At 37.9% G+C, this 13,932-nt stretch overlaps 2 protein-coding genes across 2 annotated transcripts in view; both read left to right on the top strand.

Annotated features, from left to right (window-relative positions):
- Positions 1-1,743: 1,743 nt before the first annotated feature.
- Positions 1,744-2,343, top strand: LOC148564790 (uncharacterized). The gene has a single exon (XM_088487090.1). The coding sequence runs from the start codon at positions 1,744-1,746 to the stop codon at positions 2,341-2,343; it is 600 nt and encodes a 199-aa protein (XP_088343216.1).
- A 1,747-nt stretch (positions 2,344-4,090) lies between these two features.
- The window catches only part of LOC148564791 (uncharacterized), a 56,255-nt gene continuing 46,413 nt past the window's right edge, over positions 4,091-13,932 (top strand). The window contains exon 1 of the mRNA XM_088487091.1: positions 4,091-4,301. Coding sequence (XP_088343217.1) covers positions 4,091-4,301 — 211 coding nt within the window. The remainder of the gene's footprint in view (positions 4,302-13,932) is intronic.

Raw genomic sequence — 13,932 nt, forward strand, 5'->3', positions numbered from 1 at the left:
TTGATGAAATTTGATGATATTCAACTTTGAATTTGTGTTCTTCATGGCTGCTGGAAAAACGAACCCTAAACCTTAAATTGGGATTTAATTTGTGTTAAAATCATGTAGAAAAGATGGGGTTTTAGTGGCTACTAATTTATTTTGAATTATGGTAAAAATCGGTTACTGAAAAGACTGAAAAACGAGTGAAAACAGGGAAAGAATCTGAAGAATTTATGAAGAACACGAAGAACACTTTGAGTGTGGTGAAGAACATTGAAGAACACCTTTTAGATTTTAGAATGGTCAAGGAAGTAAATATTTTGGTGTTTGAGGGGTTATTTGGTAATTTCTGAAAGTTAAGGTGGTTAAAGTAGAAATATTAAAAGTTACGGGTGGTAAAAAGTAAATTTTAAAGGTTAAAAGTAAAAGGTAAGTTAATTTTCGAAAATTAATGATTAAATAATAAATAATAATATTTAATTAAAAATAATATTTTAATAAAAATAATAAAAAAATGCGGAAAAGACAACTTTAAGCGCAGAATCTCATAATTACCTTCATAAAACACTTAGGGAGTGGTAGGAACATATTAGTGAGGCAAAGATAAATAAAAGATAAAAATTTGAAGAAAAGATAAAAATTGAAGAAAAAGTCTGTAAAGTTTTAATGACAGAAAAACAGACAGAGACTAGTGAATGAACTAAGGCAACTTAGTTAGTACTTGAGTTGCGACTAGGGTTAGGTATTATATGAAAAGTTAAACTGTTTCAGTATAGACTTAATGAACCTATACTTGGGACAGGCTAACTATTCATACCGAAATTTATATAAGCTTTACATACATACGTTAAGCAGAAAAATCAGAACAGAATAAAGAAACACAGAGAACAGAGTAAAGTAAAGAGATAAAGAGAAAAAGAGTACTATAGATACAGAGGAAAGAGTAATCATAGAAAAGTAAAGAGTTACAGAGAACAGAGTAATCAGAACAGAGTAAAGGGATACAGAGAAAAGAGAAACCAGAATAGAGCAAAGAGATAAAAGAGATGAGTAATGCAATAAAAAGATATTGTTTTCTTATTCGTTGCTTAATGCAACCCAAGAGATAATGTTTATTATCTGTTGCTTAAAGCAACCCAAGAGCTTCTGTAGGGAAACTAGGATACCTACAGCAATTTTCCATTCACAAGAGCTTCTGTAGGGAAACTAGGATACCTACAGCAATTTTCCGTTTATAGGAGCTTCTGTATGGAAACTAGGATACCTACAACAATTTTTCGCTCCCAAGAGTATATTTCCTGCAAGTAGAAAGCAGAGGCTGTCTCAATAGAGCTGCTAATAATACATGAGCATTTATTTGAACGGAGGATCGTATCTGGGAAATCGTGAACTTGTGACCGGATAAATGTCGGGAATGCAGGTGCTAACCGACACATGAGCTCATGGCCTGCGCTAGGGCTAGACATGCATCATTCTTGTTTGCACATCATTCTCTGTTGCATTTCTTTCTGTGTGTGATCTATTTCTTTATGTTTGTCTGCTTGCATGCTATTTCTGTGTTTTATTTTCTTGTATTCTTTTGTTTGTGTTCTGCTTTCTGTTGTCTCTACTTTCTCTTGCTATCTTTATCTTCGGTTTACTGCTTTGCTATATTCTGTTATTCGTCTGCTAATCGACACCGAATAAATGAATGTAACTAAAAACCCCGACCCTGCTAAGACCTCCCCAGTTCTTACCCCTTCTCTCCCTTCCTCCCCTCAGATGGAGACGGGCGTGGTCTTCTATGAGATCGAGGACCCTTACGTCTACGAGGATCCGGTACATCACAGTTACTTCATTATGGGTTTGGAGCCTCGTATTAGACGATATGCGTTACCTAATCGAGATTTTCAACATCCTCTGTCTAGCCCGCATTTTGACCCCGATGCTCCTTACGATTTTCCCTTATTCTGGTTACGTCCTGACGCACCTGGACATCCTTTTCCTGATGAACCCGAACCCCCTATACCAGCTCAACCTTTGAATGAGGCGGTACCTGAGCCTATCATTCCTGATGAGCCTGAGTTAGCTGGTGACTACGTACCTGTGATACCATCAGAGTGGGATTTTTCCCGTGAGCCGATCCCCGACTTTCCACAGCCTGATAAGCCGACAGTACCGGACGGTGGGACAGCTCCTATTTACGCGAACGGACCTGTACCCGCGAATAGTTTTGTACATAGTGATAGCAGAGTTTCTGGTGGATCTGAGGGTATAGTTGTAGCTGCGGACGATGAGGAGGAGGAGGATCCTGAGATAGAGGTGGAGCAGGATGAGGAGATGGATGAGCCCCATGACGATCTTCCGATCGACCACGTGTAGATATAGTCTTACAGTAGTAGGGGAATTCTTTTGATGACACTCTAGTCTAACATTATCTGTTAGTTAGTCTCTCATTTGTGTTAGTACACCCGAGAGCTAGGAGCTATATAGTGGTTAGGCTAGCCTGGGCGCCAGCTTAGTGGCCTTTTGTAAGGGCCAGGCCCTGGGAATGTCGTGTATATATTAGCTATATAGGATGGCGAGGATGTAGACTGACTAGATCTTGTGTAAACACTACATGCTTTGTTATAGTGTACATGATGTATATTATCTGCTATATTTCTACATTTCTCTATGCTTGCTTTTATTGCTCTCAATGTATGCTTGTTTTTTTGCATTATCATCCGCAGCGAATAAAAAAAAAAGTTACGCGTAAAATTGGCAACGTTCTAACAAAGAACAGGCTCATATATTAAGTAATACTTAATAATTAGGAAGAACAAGTTGGTAACACTTAGCTTCTTGTATGACCATGGCATACTGGGAGTTGGGTCGTTACAATTTGGTATCAGAGCAGTTCGTTCCTAATAGAGCCTGGGGAATGGACTGACTATGCTTCATTGCATACTCTGTTGTGTGTCTCATGCTGTTAGGGTATCTTCAAGATACATTTGGCATGAATGTCTATGAGTGCTCATTTTGGGAATGTTCGTACCTTACTTGAAATATTAAGATTGATCACCTTAATATTGATTGTTTGGTGCGGATAGGACCTTAATGACTGCAAATATGCATAGTTTAATCGAGCTCTGAACGACGAATCGATGCGAGGCATAGCTATCCTCATAGTTGTTATGATCTCCATGGCTATGGCTATGTTAGATTTGGATGCTGTAAGGAACGAATGCTTGTTTTACTCGTGAGGAATCTAGACACACAGCTAGGATCTACCCAAGAAAGTTTGTTCGAAATCTAGTGCGAACCCAGCAACAAGGTCGAGTGTTTGCTATGACTGCTGATGATGCTATGCAATCAGACCCCTGATCCAAGGACAGTGTTATGTCAATAATCGGTTTCTAACTGTACTGTATGATTCGAGTGCATCACATTCCTTTATTTCTTTAACTGTTGCTCGTGAGTTGGGACTAGATTTCTCTGAGTTGAACTTTGATCTAATTGTCCATACACCTGCATCCCAAAATGCTTTGACTAGTTTAGTGTGCCTGCAAGTACCATTCACTATTAGGAACAGAACTTTTATACATGATCTAATCTGTTTGCCTCTATGTGGTTTGGAAGTTATTCTAGGATTAGATTGGTTATCTAAGTATCATGTTTTCCTTGATTATTTTGAAATAACTGCTGTTATTTTGTCTGATAGTTTAGATATTAAACCATTTCTGTCTCATACTTTATATCTGAATTCTGTAAAAGTTACATTAGACGGGAGTGATTGTGAGGGGTACGTTCTGTTAGCAGCTAGCTTGAATGACAGTGAATTAAGCTTAGAACAGATCTGAGTGATGAAGGAATTTCCTGATGTTTTCCCGGATGACATACCTGAGTTTCCTCCTCAGCGAGAGATAGAATTCAGCATTGAACTAGTACCTGGAACCGGATCGATTTCTATAGCACCGTACCGGATGTCACCACTAGAACTTCCAGAGTTGAAGAAGCAGTTGGATGAGCTACATGGAAAGAAATTTATTTATCCTAGTGCATCACCTTGGGGAGCTCCGGTATTATTAGTAAAAAGGACGGTGGAATGAGACTGTGCATAGATTATCAACAGTTAAATAACGTCACTATGAAGAACAACTACCCACTTCCATGGATTGATGATTCGATGGATCAGCTGAAAGTTGCAACTATGTTCTCAAAGATTTATTTGCGACTGGGTCATCACCAAATTCAAGTAGCCAGATATACCAAAGACTGTGTTCAGAATTCAGAAATGACGACGATGCTAAAACATATGGGAGCAGAAGAACCAGAAGTTGTGAGACAAGATCGTAGCGGTCTCTGGAGATACAAGAACAGAATTTGTGTACCTAGCTCTGGAGATTTGTGACAAGGGATTCCTGTAGAAGCTCATCAAAGTAGATTTTCTATGCATTCTGGAGTGACAAAGATGTATCAAGATTTGAAACAAATGTTCTGGTGGTCAGGCTTAAAGAAAGAGGTAGCTGATTATGTCTCAAAATGTTTAACCTGCCAGAAGGTGAAGGTGAAACATCAGAAGCCGTCAGGAACCCTGCAACCCTTGAAAATACCACAATGGAGATGGCAGCAGATCACTATGGATTTTGTCAAGGGATTGCCAAGGACCTCAACAGGACACGATGCCATCTGGGTAATTGTGGACTGGTTGACAAAGTCAGCGCACTACCTTCCGATTTGAGTTGACTATACTTTAGAAAGGACGGCACGGATATATATTCAAGAAATCTTACGATTGCACGGGATACCTTCATCAATTGTTTCAGATCAAGATCCGAGGTTTACTTCCATATTCTGGGGAGCTTTTCAGAAAGCATTGGGAATAGAGTTGCATATGAGTACAGCATACCATCCTTAGACAGACGGACAATCAGAGTGGACAATCCAGACATTAGAAGACATGCTAAGATCTTGTATGATGGGTAACCAAGGCAGTTGGGATAAATATTTGCTATTGGTCGAGTTCGTCTACAACAACAGTTACCAACAAAGTATTGGGATGGCACCATATGAAGCTCTCTACGGAAGAAGATGTCAGACACCATTATGTTGGAATGACGACGGAGAAGCTAGTATCTTAGATCCAGACATAGTGCAAGAAACTACTGAGAAGATAAAGGGGATTTGTCAGAAAATCCAGACAGCACAAAGCCGTCAAAAGAGCTATGCCGATAATAGACGTAGACCCTTAGAGTTTAGTGAGGGAGACCATGTTTTTTTTAAAGTAACCTTGACTACTGGAATAGGTAGAGCGCTTAAGAGTAAAAAGCTTAACCCTCGATACATAGGACCATTCCAAATACTTAAAAGAGTCGGTCTAGTAGCTTATCAAGTTGCCCTTCGTCCATATCTATCAAACCTTCATGATGTTTTTCATATCTCACAACTTAAGAAATATATCCCCGAAGAGAGTCACATTTTACAACCAGAGATAGTACAGTTACGAAATGATTTGACATACCAAGCATCACCAGTTCAAATCGTAGAAAGAAGTGATAAGCAGCTAAGAGGCAAGACTGTTCGCTTAGTCAAAGTAGCATGGGGACCAAGAGGGGAAGAAGAGCACACTTGGGAACTGGAAGATAGAATGAAGGCTGATTACCCACGTTTGTTCTCAGGTAACTGAAATTTTGAGGGCAAATTTTCTTTTAGGAGGGTAGAATGTAACAACCCCGGTTTTAGAGTACGCGAGATCTTTTCTAAAAGTACAGATTTCTCCAGAAGGTCAGTAAGGGGAAAACCTTTGATATATCATCAAGTATCTCAATCCTCATTGTCATTATGTTATCTTTAAGCTAGAACCTTTTCTGAGGCAAGCTCGATAACACAGTCACGAAGAACCAAGTTTTTGAATAGTATCGGTTAGGAGTTTTGATTCGGTTTTTCGTAAATAGTCTCAATTTGACGAACCAGGCTCGATTCATGAGAGAAGAGAGATAATAGGATAATATTATCATTATATTAGTATTAGAAGCTTCTTGAATGATATTATAAGGTTACCGGGTCAGTTTTAGTTAAAAACAGAAAATTGATTTAACCGGGTTTACAGTTTACTGGTGCAGCTTAGCACCAGCACTCTCTGATGACTTTTGCAATGCTAAGGCCTCATTATACATGTTTTATTCTCACAATAAATATGTTACTGGTGTCATTTATGCTAGTAGCTCAGAAAATATTTTTTAGAGATGTTTTTACGAGTGTTCCAATACACCTAGTTTTAGTAGTTATACACCTGAGATATTTTAATATTATTTTAATCCACCTCCAAGCCAACCAATCACTACTCATCCTACACCCCCAAGACACTCCAAGAATGTCTCATTTCTTCATTTTGGACGAAAATAACAAGAGAGAAAAGAGAGAAACTTTCATGAACACTTAATCTTCAAAGCTTGATTTCTTCTGAACTAAAACTCAAATCAAAACTCTGATTTCACCAAAATGATCCTCTCTTCTTTCTCTACATAACCATGTAACTTATCAAGGCTGGAAATAAGGTTAGATGGCTGTCTCCCTCCCTCTTCAATTCGGTTTTCAAAGAAACATGCTTAAACAAGTGTTTTCTTGATGTTCTTCCTTAGATCTCTTGCTTAGCTTGACTTGTGGGCCAAAGATCTTTGATTTCCTGCATATTTAAGGTGAGGATAACCTTCCTAAGATGCTGCTGAAGTTCGTTTAGTTGATGGTTTAGAGTTTTAAAGTTGTTCTTGATGTGTTTTAGGAGGAAAAAGTGCTTTAAGAACACTTCAAAGAGTAACCGGATTTGGAGCAGCAAATCAAGGTAGGGTTTGGTAAAATTAATCTTGATTGATTGTGTTTGAATTGTGTGATTGTGATATGGTTTGGTTATGCTTGAAATTGATTGTTTATTGATGGGATATTTTTGTGGAAAAACGAATTTCTCCAAAACACCCAAAACTAACCGGCAAGTGCACCGGGTCGCATCAAGTAATAAAACTCACGTGAGTGAGGTTGATCCCACAGGGATTGATGGATCAAGCAACTTTAGTGGGTGATTAGTTTAGTCAAGCTAACATTTAAGTGAGATTGGGTGAAACTTAAAGCAATAGAATGTAAATGACAAGGAATTATAAAGTGCAGAAAGTAAATTGCATTGAAACTTAAAGATCAAGAAAGTAAAAGAGCTGAAACTTAAATTGCAAGAAAAGTAAATTGCATGAAAAGTAAAGGGGGGCTGGGTGTTGGAAATTAAAGAAAGCAATGGATCTAAGGCAAGAAATGTAAATTCAGATTTGCAGCAAGCTCAAAGTTAAAGTGTAGAATGTAAATATGCAGGAAATGTAAATTAGAAGCAATGCAGTAGAAAGTAAAAATTGCAGAGAAGGAAATTGTAGCAGTAAAGTAAATCAGCAAGAAAATTTAAATCAATTGTGAAATCTAGAAAGACAAGTGAAGATCTCAGGGGCTCAATGAGACTAGAAAACAAGTCTAGATCTCAAGTCCTTCCTTGATCCAATAAAGAACAATTTGCAGAAGAAATAGAGATGAAAGCAGTAAACAGAGTGTTGATTCAAATCCTTAATTCACTGAAATTTTGTAGAAGAAGAAAACAGAGAGAATTCTCAAGGTGAGATTGAAACAGAATTTCTTCAATTCTCAACCCAAGATTCAAAACAAAAAGGAAAACTAAAGAGAGAGAGTTCTATATTCCTAATGCTCCCTAGTGGAGCTCGCCTCCCCTAATAAAATGAAACAGATGCCTATTTATAGGCATTTTTACAAAATAAAAATGAAATTCAAAACAAATTACAATTAAAATGAAATTTCTATTCTAACTATCTCTTGTGCCTTTGAGTGTTGTCAATTGGGCCCTTGCTCTTGATGGAATTGGGTTGACAAAAGCCTCTGTTGATTGCTCTTGGAGTTGGAGAGAAACCCATTGTGAACCGGGCCATGAATCATAAAAGCTTGAGTAAAAGTTTGAGTAAAAGTTTGAGGCAAACTTTTACTCAAACTTTTTACATCAGCTACCCTTATTTGCTGCTACCAACGTTTGGGCTAAAGTTTGAGGTCAAACTTTTAGCCAAACGTTGGGCCTTCTTGCATGCATGTTGGGGTACTACTTTGTCTGGTTGTCAACGTTGCAGATTTCATGCCCACTATAGAATATTATATATGATTAGAAAGCTCTGAATGTCAGCTTTCTAACCCAATTGGAATCACCTCAATTGGACATCTACAACTCACGTTATGCTCATTTGAAGAGGACAAGGTCGCTGGCCTTGGTGTGCAGCGTTTGAGGTAAAGTTTGCCTCAAACGTGGTCAAAAACGCCAATTCTGGAGGCTCAAACATATTGTCCACCCCATACTATTATACATTGTTGGAAAGCCCTGAATGTCTACTTTTCAACGCCGTTGGAAGCGCATCATTTGGAGCTCTACAGCTGGAGTTATACTCCGTCGAAGGTGCAGAGGTCAGTTGGCCTCACTGCAGGTTGCCACCATGTTCATTTATGCTTATTGCGGGGCAGTTTTCTCCCTCAATTTTAGTGTCCACCATGCAGTGCCATATATGCTTGGAAAGCTCTCGATTCCTACTTTCCATTGCTTTTTGAATCACCTCATTTGGAGCTCTGTAGCTCAAGTTATTCTTGTTGGAAGTATACCCCTTGTATGCCTTGTGGTGTGGCGCCAACGTTTGCCAAAAAGCTTGAGGCAAACGTTGGCGCAAGCTTTTTCCTCCAGGGTGTTTGTTTTGTAATGCCAACGTTTGCCAAAAAGTTTGAGGCAAACGTTGGCTCAAGCTTTTCTCCCAAAAGTTTGAGCTAAAGTTTGAGGCAAACTTTGGCTTAAACTTTTTGTCCTCTCTTGCTCTTTGTTTTGAGCCACGCTTCTCTTTCCTTTGGGCCACGCTTCTCTTCCTTTGGGCCACGCTTCTCTTCCTTGATTTGGTCATGGGCCACGCTTTTAGAATCGTGGCCTAAGCCTCCAAAGTGTGCTCCAACTTCAAAGTGTGCCCAAAATTCCTCTTTTCTTCTTTTTAGCTTATTTTGTGCTCTTTTTGCTTCTTTTTCTTCTTATTTCCTACAAAGTTTATCAAATCAAAAGATCAAAGAAATATACCATTTAAGCACCAAAGAATGCAATATTTAAGCACTAATCATAAATTTCTTGTATGAAAAAGCATAGAAAAACATGACATGATGACATGTCATCATTTATATGAGTGATTCTTGTTGAAATTTTGGTGAAAATTTGATGAAATTTGATGATATTCAACTTTGAATTTGTGTTCTTCATGGCTGCTGGAAAAATGAACCCTAAACCTTAAATTGGGGTTTAATTTGTGTTAAAATCATGTAGAAAAGATGGGGTTTTAGTGGCTACTAATTTATTTTGAATTATGGGAAAAATCGGTTGCTGAAAAGACTGAAAAACGAGTGAAAACAGGGAAAGAATCTGAAGAATTTATGAAGAACATGAAGAACACTTTGAGTGTGGTGAAGAACATTGAAGAACACCTTTTAGATCTTAGAAAGGTCAAGAAAGTAAATATTTTGGTGTTTGAGGGGTTATTTGGTAATTTCTGAAAGTTAGGGTGGTTAAAGTAGAAATATTAAAAGTTACCGGTGGTAAAAAGTAAATTTTAAAGGTTAAAAGTAAAAGGTAAGTTAATTTTCGAAAATTAATGATAAAATAATAAATAATAATATTTAATTAAAAATAATATTTTAATAAAAATAATAAAATAATGCGGAAAAGATAACTTTAAGCGCAGAATCTCATAATTACCTTCATAAAACACTTAGGGAGTGATAAGAACATATTAGTGAGGCAAAGATAAATAAAATATAAAAATTTGAAGAAAAGATAAAAATTGAAGAAAAAGTCTGTAAAGTTTTAATGACAGAAAAATAGACAGAGACTAGTGAACGAACTAGGGCAACTTAGTTAGTACTTGAGTTGCGACTAGGGTTAGGTATTATATGAAAAGTTAAACTATTTCAGTATAGACTTAATGAACCTATACTTGGGACAGGCTAACTATTCATACCAAAATTTACATAAGCTTTACATACATACGTTAAGCAGAAAAATCAGAACAGAATAAAGAAACACAGAGAACAGAGTAAAGTAAAGAGATAAAGAGAAAAAGAGTACTATAGATGCAGAGGAAAGAGTAATCAGAGAAAAGCAAAGAGTTACAGAGAACAGAGTAATCAGAGTAGAGTAAAGGGATACAGAAAAAAGAGAAACCAGAACAGAGCAAAGAGATAAAAGAGAGGATTAATGCAATAAAAAGATATTGTTTGCTTATTCATTGCTTAATGCAACCCAAGAGATAATGTTTATTATCTGTTGCTTAAAGCAACCCAAGAGCTTCTGTAGGAAAACTAGGATACTTACAGCAATTTTCCGTTCACAAGAGCTTCTGTAGGGAAACTAGGATACCTACAGCAATTTTCCGTTTACAGGAGCTTCTGTAGGGAAACTAGGATACCTACAGCAATTTTCCGCTCCCAAAAGTATATTTCCTGCAAGTAAAAAGCAGAGGCTGTCTCAATAGAGCTGCTAATAATATATGCGCATTTATTTGAACGGAAGATCGTATCCGGGAAATCGTGAACTCGTGACCGGATAAATGTCGGGAATGCAGGTGCTAACCGACACATGAGCTCATGGCCTGCGCTAGGGCTAGACATGCATCATTCTTGTTTGCACATCATTCTCTGTTATATTTCTTTCTGTGTGTGATCTATTTCTTTATGTTTGTCTGCTTGCATGCTATTTCTGTGTCTTATTTTCTAGAATTCTTTTGTTTGTGTTCTACTTTCTGTTGTCTCTACTTTCTCTTGCTATCTTTATCTTCGGTTTACTGCTTTGCTATATTCTGTTATTCGTCTGCTAATCGACACCGAATAAATGAATGTAAGTAACAACCCTGACCCTACTAAGAACTCCCCAGTTCTTACCCCTTCTCTCCCTTCCTCCCCCTCAGATGGAGACGGGCGTGGTCTTCTATGAGATCGAGGACCCTTACGTCTACGAGGATCCGGAACATCACAGTTACTTCATTATGGGTTTGGAGCCTCGTATTAGACGATATGCGTTACCTAATCGAGCTTTTCAACATCCTCTGTCTAGCCCGCATTTTGACCCCGATGCTCCTTACGACTTTCCCTTATCCTGGTTACGTCCTGACGCACTTGGACATCCTTTTCCTGATGAACCCGAACCACCTATACTAGCTCAACCTTTGAATGAGGCGGTACCTGAGCCTATCAATCCTGATGAGCCTGAGTTAGCTGGTGACTACGTACCTGTGATACCACCAGAGTGGGATTTTCCCCGTGAGCCGATCCCCAACTTTCCACAGCCTGATGAGCCGGCACTACCGGACGGTGGGACAGCTCCTATTTACACGAACGGACCTGTACTCGCGAATGGTTTTGTACATAGTGATAGCAGAGTTTCTGGTGGATCTGAGGGTATAGTTGTAGCTGCGGACGATGAGGAGGAGGAGGATCCTGAGATAGAGATAGAGCAGGATGAGGAGATGGATGAGCTTCATGATGATCTTTCGATCGACCACGTGTAGATATAGTCTGACAGCAGTAGGGGAATTCTTTTGATGTCACTCTAGTCTAACATTATCTGTTAGTTAGTCTCTCATTTGTGTTAGTACACCCGAGAGCTAGGAGCTATATAGTGGTTAGGCTAGCCTGGGCGCCAGCTTAGCGGCTTTTTGTAAGGGCCAGGCCCCGGGAGTGTCGTGTATATATTAGCTATATAGGATGGCGAGGATGTAGACTGACTAGATCTTGTGTAAACGCTACATGCTTTGTTATAGTGTATATGATGTATATTATCTGCTATATTTCTATATTTCTCTATGCTTGCTTTTATTGCTCTCAATGTATGCTTGTTTTTTTACATTATCATCCGCAGCGAATAAAAAAGAAAGTTACGCGTAAAATTGGCAATGTTCTAACAAGGAACAGGCTCATATATTAAGTAATACTTAATAATTAGGAAGAACAAGTTGGTAACACTTAGCCTCTTGTATGACCTTGGCATACTGGGAGTTGGGTCGTTACAAATAGGGGTACTAATACTAAAAATAAATTTATCAAAAGAAATGCACCTCTCTCAAGAACCAAAAAATTTCACTCTTTTAATCATTTTCATTATCAAAACATCAATCAATTTATGCAACATGCACCTAGAAATCATTGTTTTAATTGCATGAAACTTGGTCACTCTCACTCTCAATGCTTTATTGACAAGAGAAGAGTAGGAAACCAAACATACAATGTTGTTTGTGACTTTAATGCACCTGGACAACAAAGATGGATTAACTTCAAAGGATCCAAACTAATTTGGATACCTAAGGTTACTTAAAATTTTATGTAGATTTTCTTGGCATCCAGAAGAAGAATGATATGTGGTACTTGGATAGTGGATACTCTAGGCACATGATTGGAAAGTCAACTTTTTTCATGAAACTCAACAAGTATAATAGAGGTTTTGTGACCTTTGGATATGATAAAAAAGGTAAAATAGTTGTTGTTGGAAAATTAGGTAACAATCATTCTACTTTCATTAATGATGTATTCTTGGTTAATGGTTTGAAGCATAATCTTTTGAGCATAAGTCAATTGTGTTATTTGGGTTATTTGATGATTATCAAAAGATTGGAATGCTGTGTTGTGAGTGAAAAGACCAATGATGTATTGTTTATTGCTAAGCGTTGTGATAATTTGTATAGACTCACTCTTGATGAACTAAAGGATCAAAATGTAGCTTGTTTTCATTCTAAAGAATCTGAAAAGTTACTATGGCATAAAAGATTAGGCCAAGCTAGCATGTTTCAAATTAACAAGCTTGTCAAGAAAGGATTGGTAATACACAATTAAGGTACAAGTAGCATATAATCAGTTAACATAACATATATAATATAGCAATCCAAAACAAATAAGCAAACCCAAAGATATCAAACATATGCAAATGATGAATGCCTGCCCTATGGCTGATGATATTATCTATTGGTTACATAGCCATCCCGACATGTCCTGGTAGCTAACCCTTAGACAGTCCCTACGAGTGGGCATCCCCAAGCTCAAAATCATAATCATTCAAAGTAAAATATCCATGGGGGAGAGCTCATCCGGATTGGTCTAAGTGTCCAGCCACACTTACGACACAGGCTCAACAGAATCTCGGATCTCAATCTGGAGCAAGTGGAGCCGACCCACTGCATGTACCCAAGGATGTCCGAAAATCAGATAATTCCATAAATCTTAAATCAATCTTGACTGGGATCAAGTGGGAGCTAACCATTGCATCTACCCCAGGAATCTCAAACCAAACCCGGAGCAAGCAGAATCACTCTACTGCATCTACCCCGGCAGGTGTACCACAATCAGAATCATATTCAATATCATTTTCATAATCATAATCACTCTCATTATTAAATTTCATCTCAAAGTCATACTCAATCTCAAGTTAACTCATTCTTCATCAACCATTCATCATCCCATTCACTTATCACATCATCAACCGTCATACATTATCTTTTAATATGTTTCTTCCATTCAATTTACTAACTCACCCCCATAAATTCTTACTTCTAATCCTTCTACCTGATGGGTGGAAATCAGATTTCACATAAAACTCACCGGCAAGTGTACCGGGTCGCATCAAGTAGTAATTACTCACAAGAGTGGGGTCGATCCCACAAGGATTGATGGATTGAGCAATTTTAGTTAGGTGATGAATTTAGTTAAGCGAATATTTGATGAATTGAGTGATTTTGATTGACAGAAGCTAAATTGCAAGTAAATAAAGGTGCAGAAAGTAAATTGAGCAGAAGAATAAAGTGCAGAAGAGTTAAATTGCAATTAACTTAAAGAACAAGAAAGTAAAAGAGCTGTAACTTAAATTACAAGAAAAGTAAATTGCAGAAA

This window comes from Arachis ipaensis, chromosome B5, assembly GCF_059453495.1.
Source record: "Arachis ipaensis isolate K30076 ecotype BB chromosome B5, ASM5945349v1, whole genome shotgun sequence".
NCBI lineage: Eukaryota > Viridiplantae > Streptophyta > Magnoliopsida > Fabales > Fabaceae > Arachis > Arachis ipaensis.

Coding starts and splice junctions, on each gene's coding strand:
- LOC148564790 (XM_088487090.1), top strand. CDS start 1,744: ATGGAGACGGGCGTGGTCTTCTATGAGATCGAGGACCCTTACGTCTAC.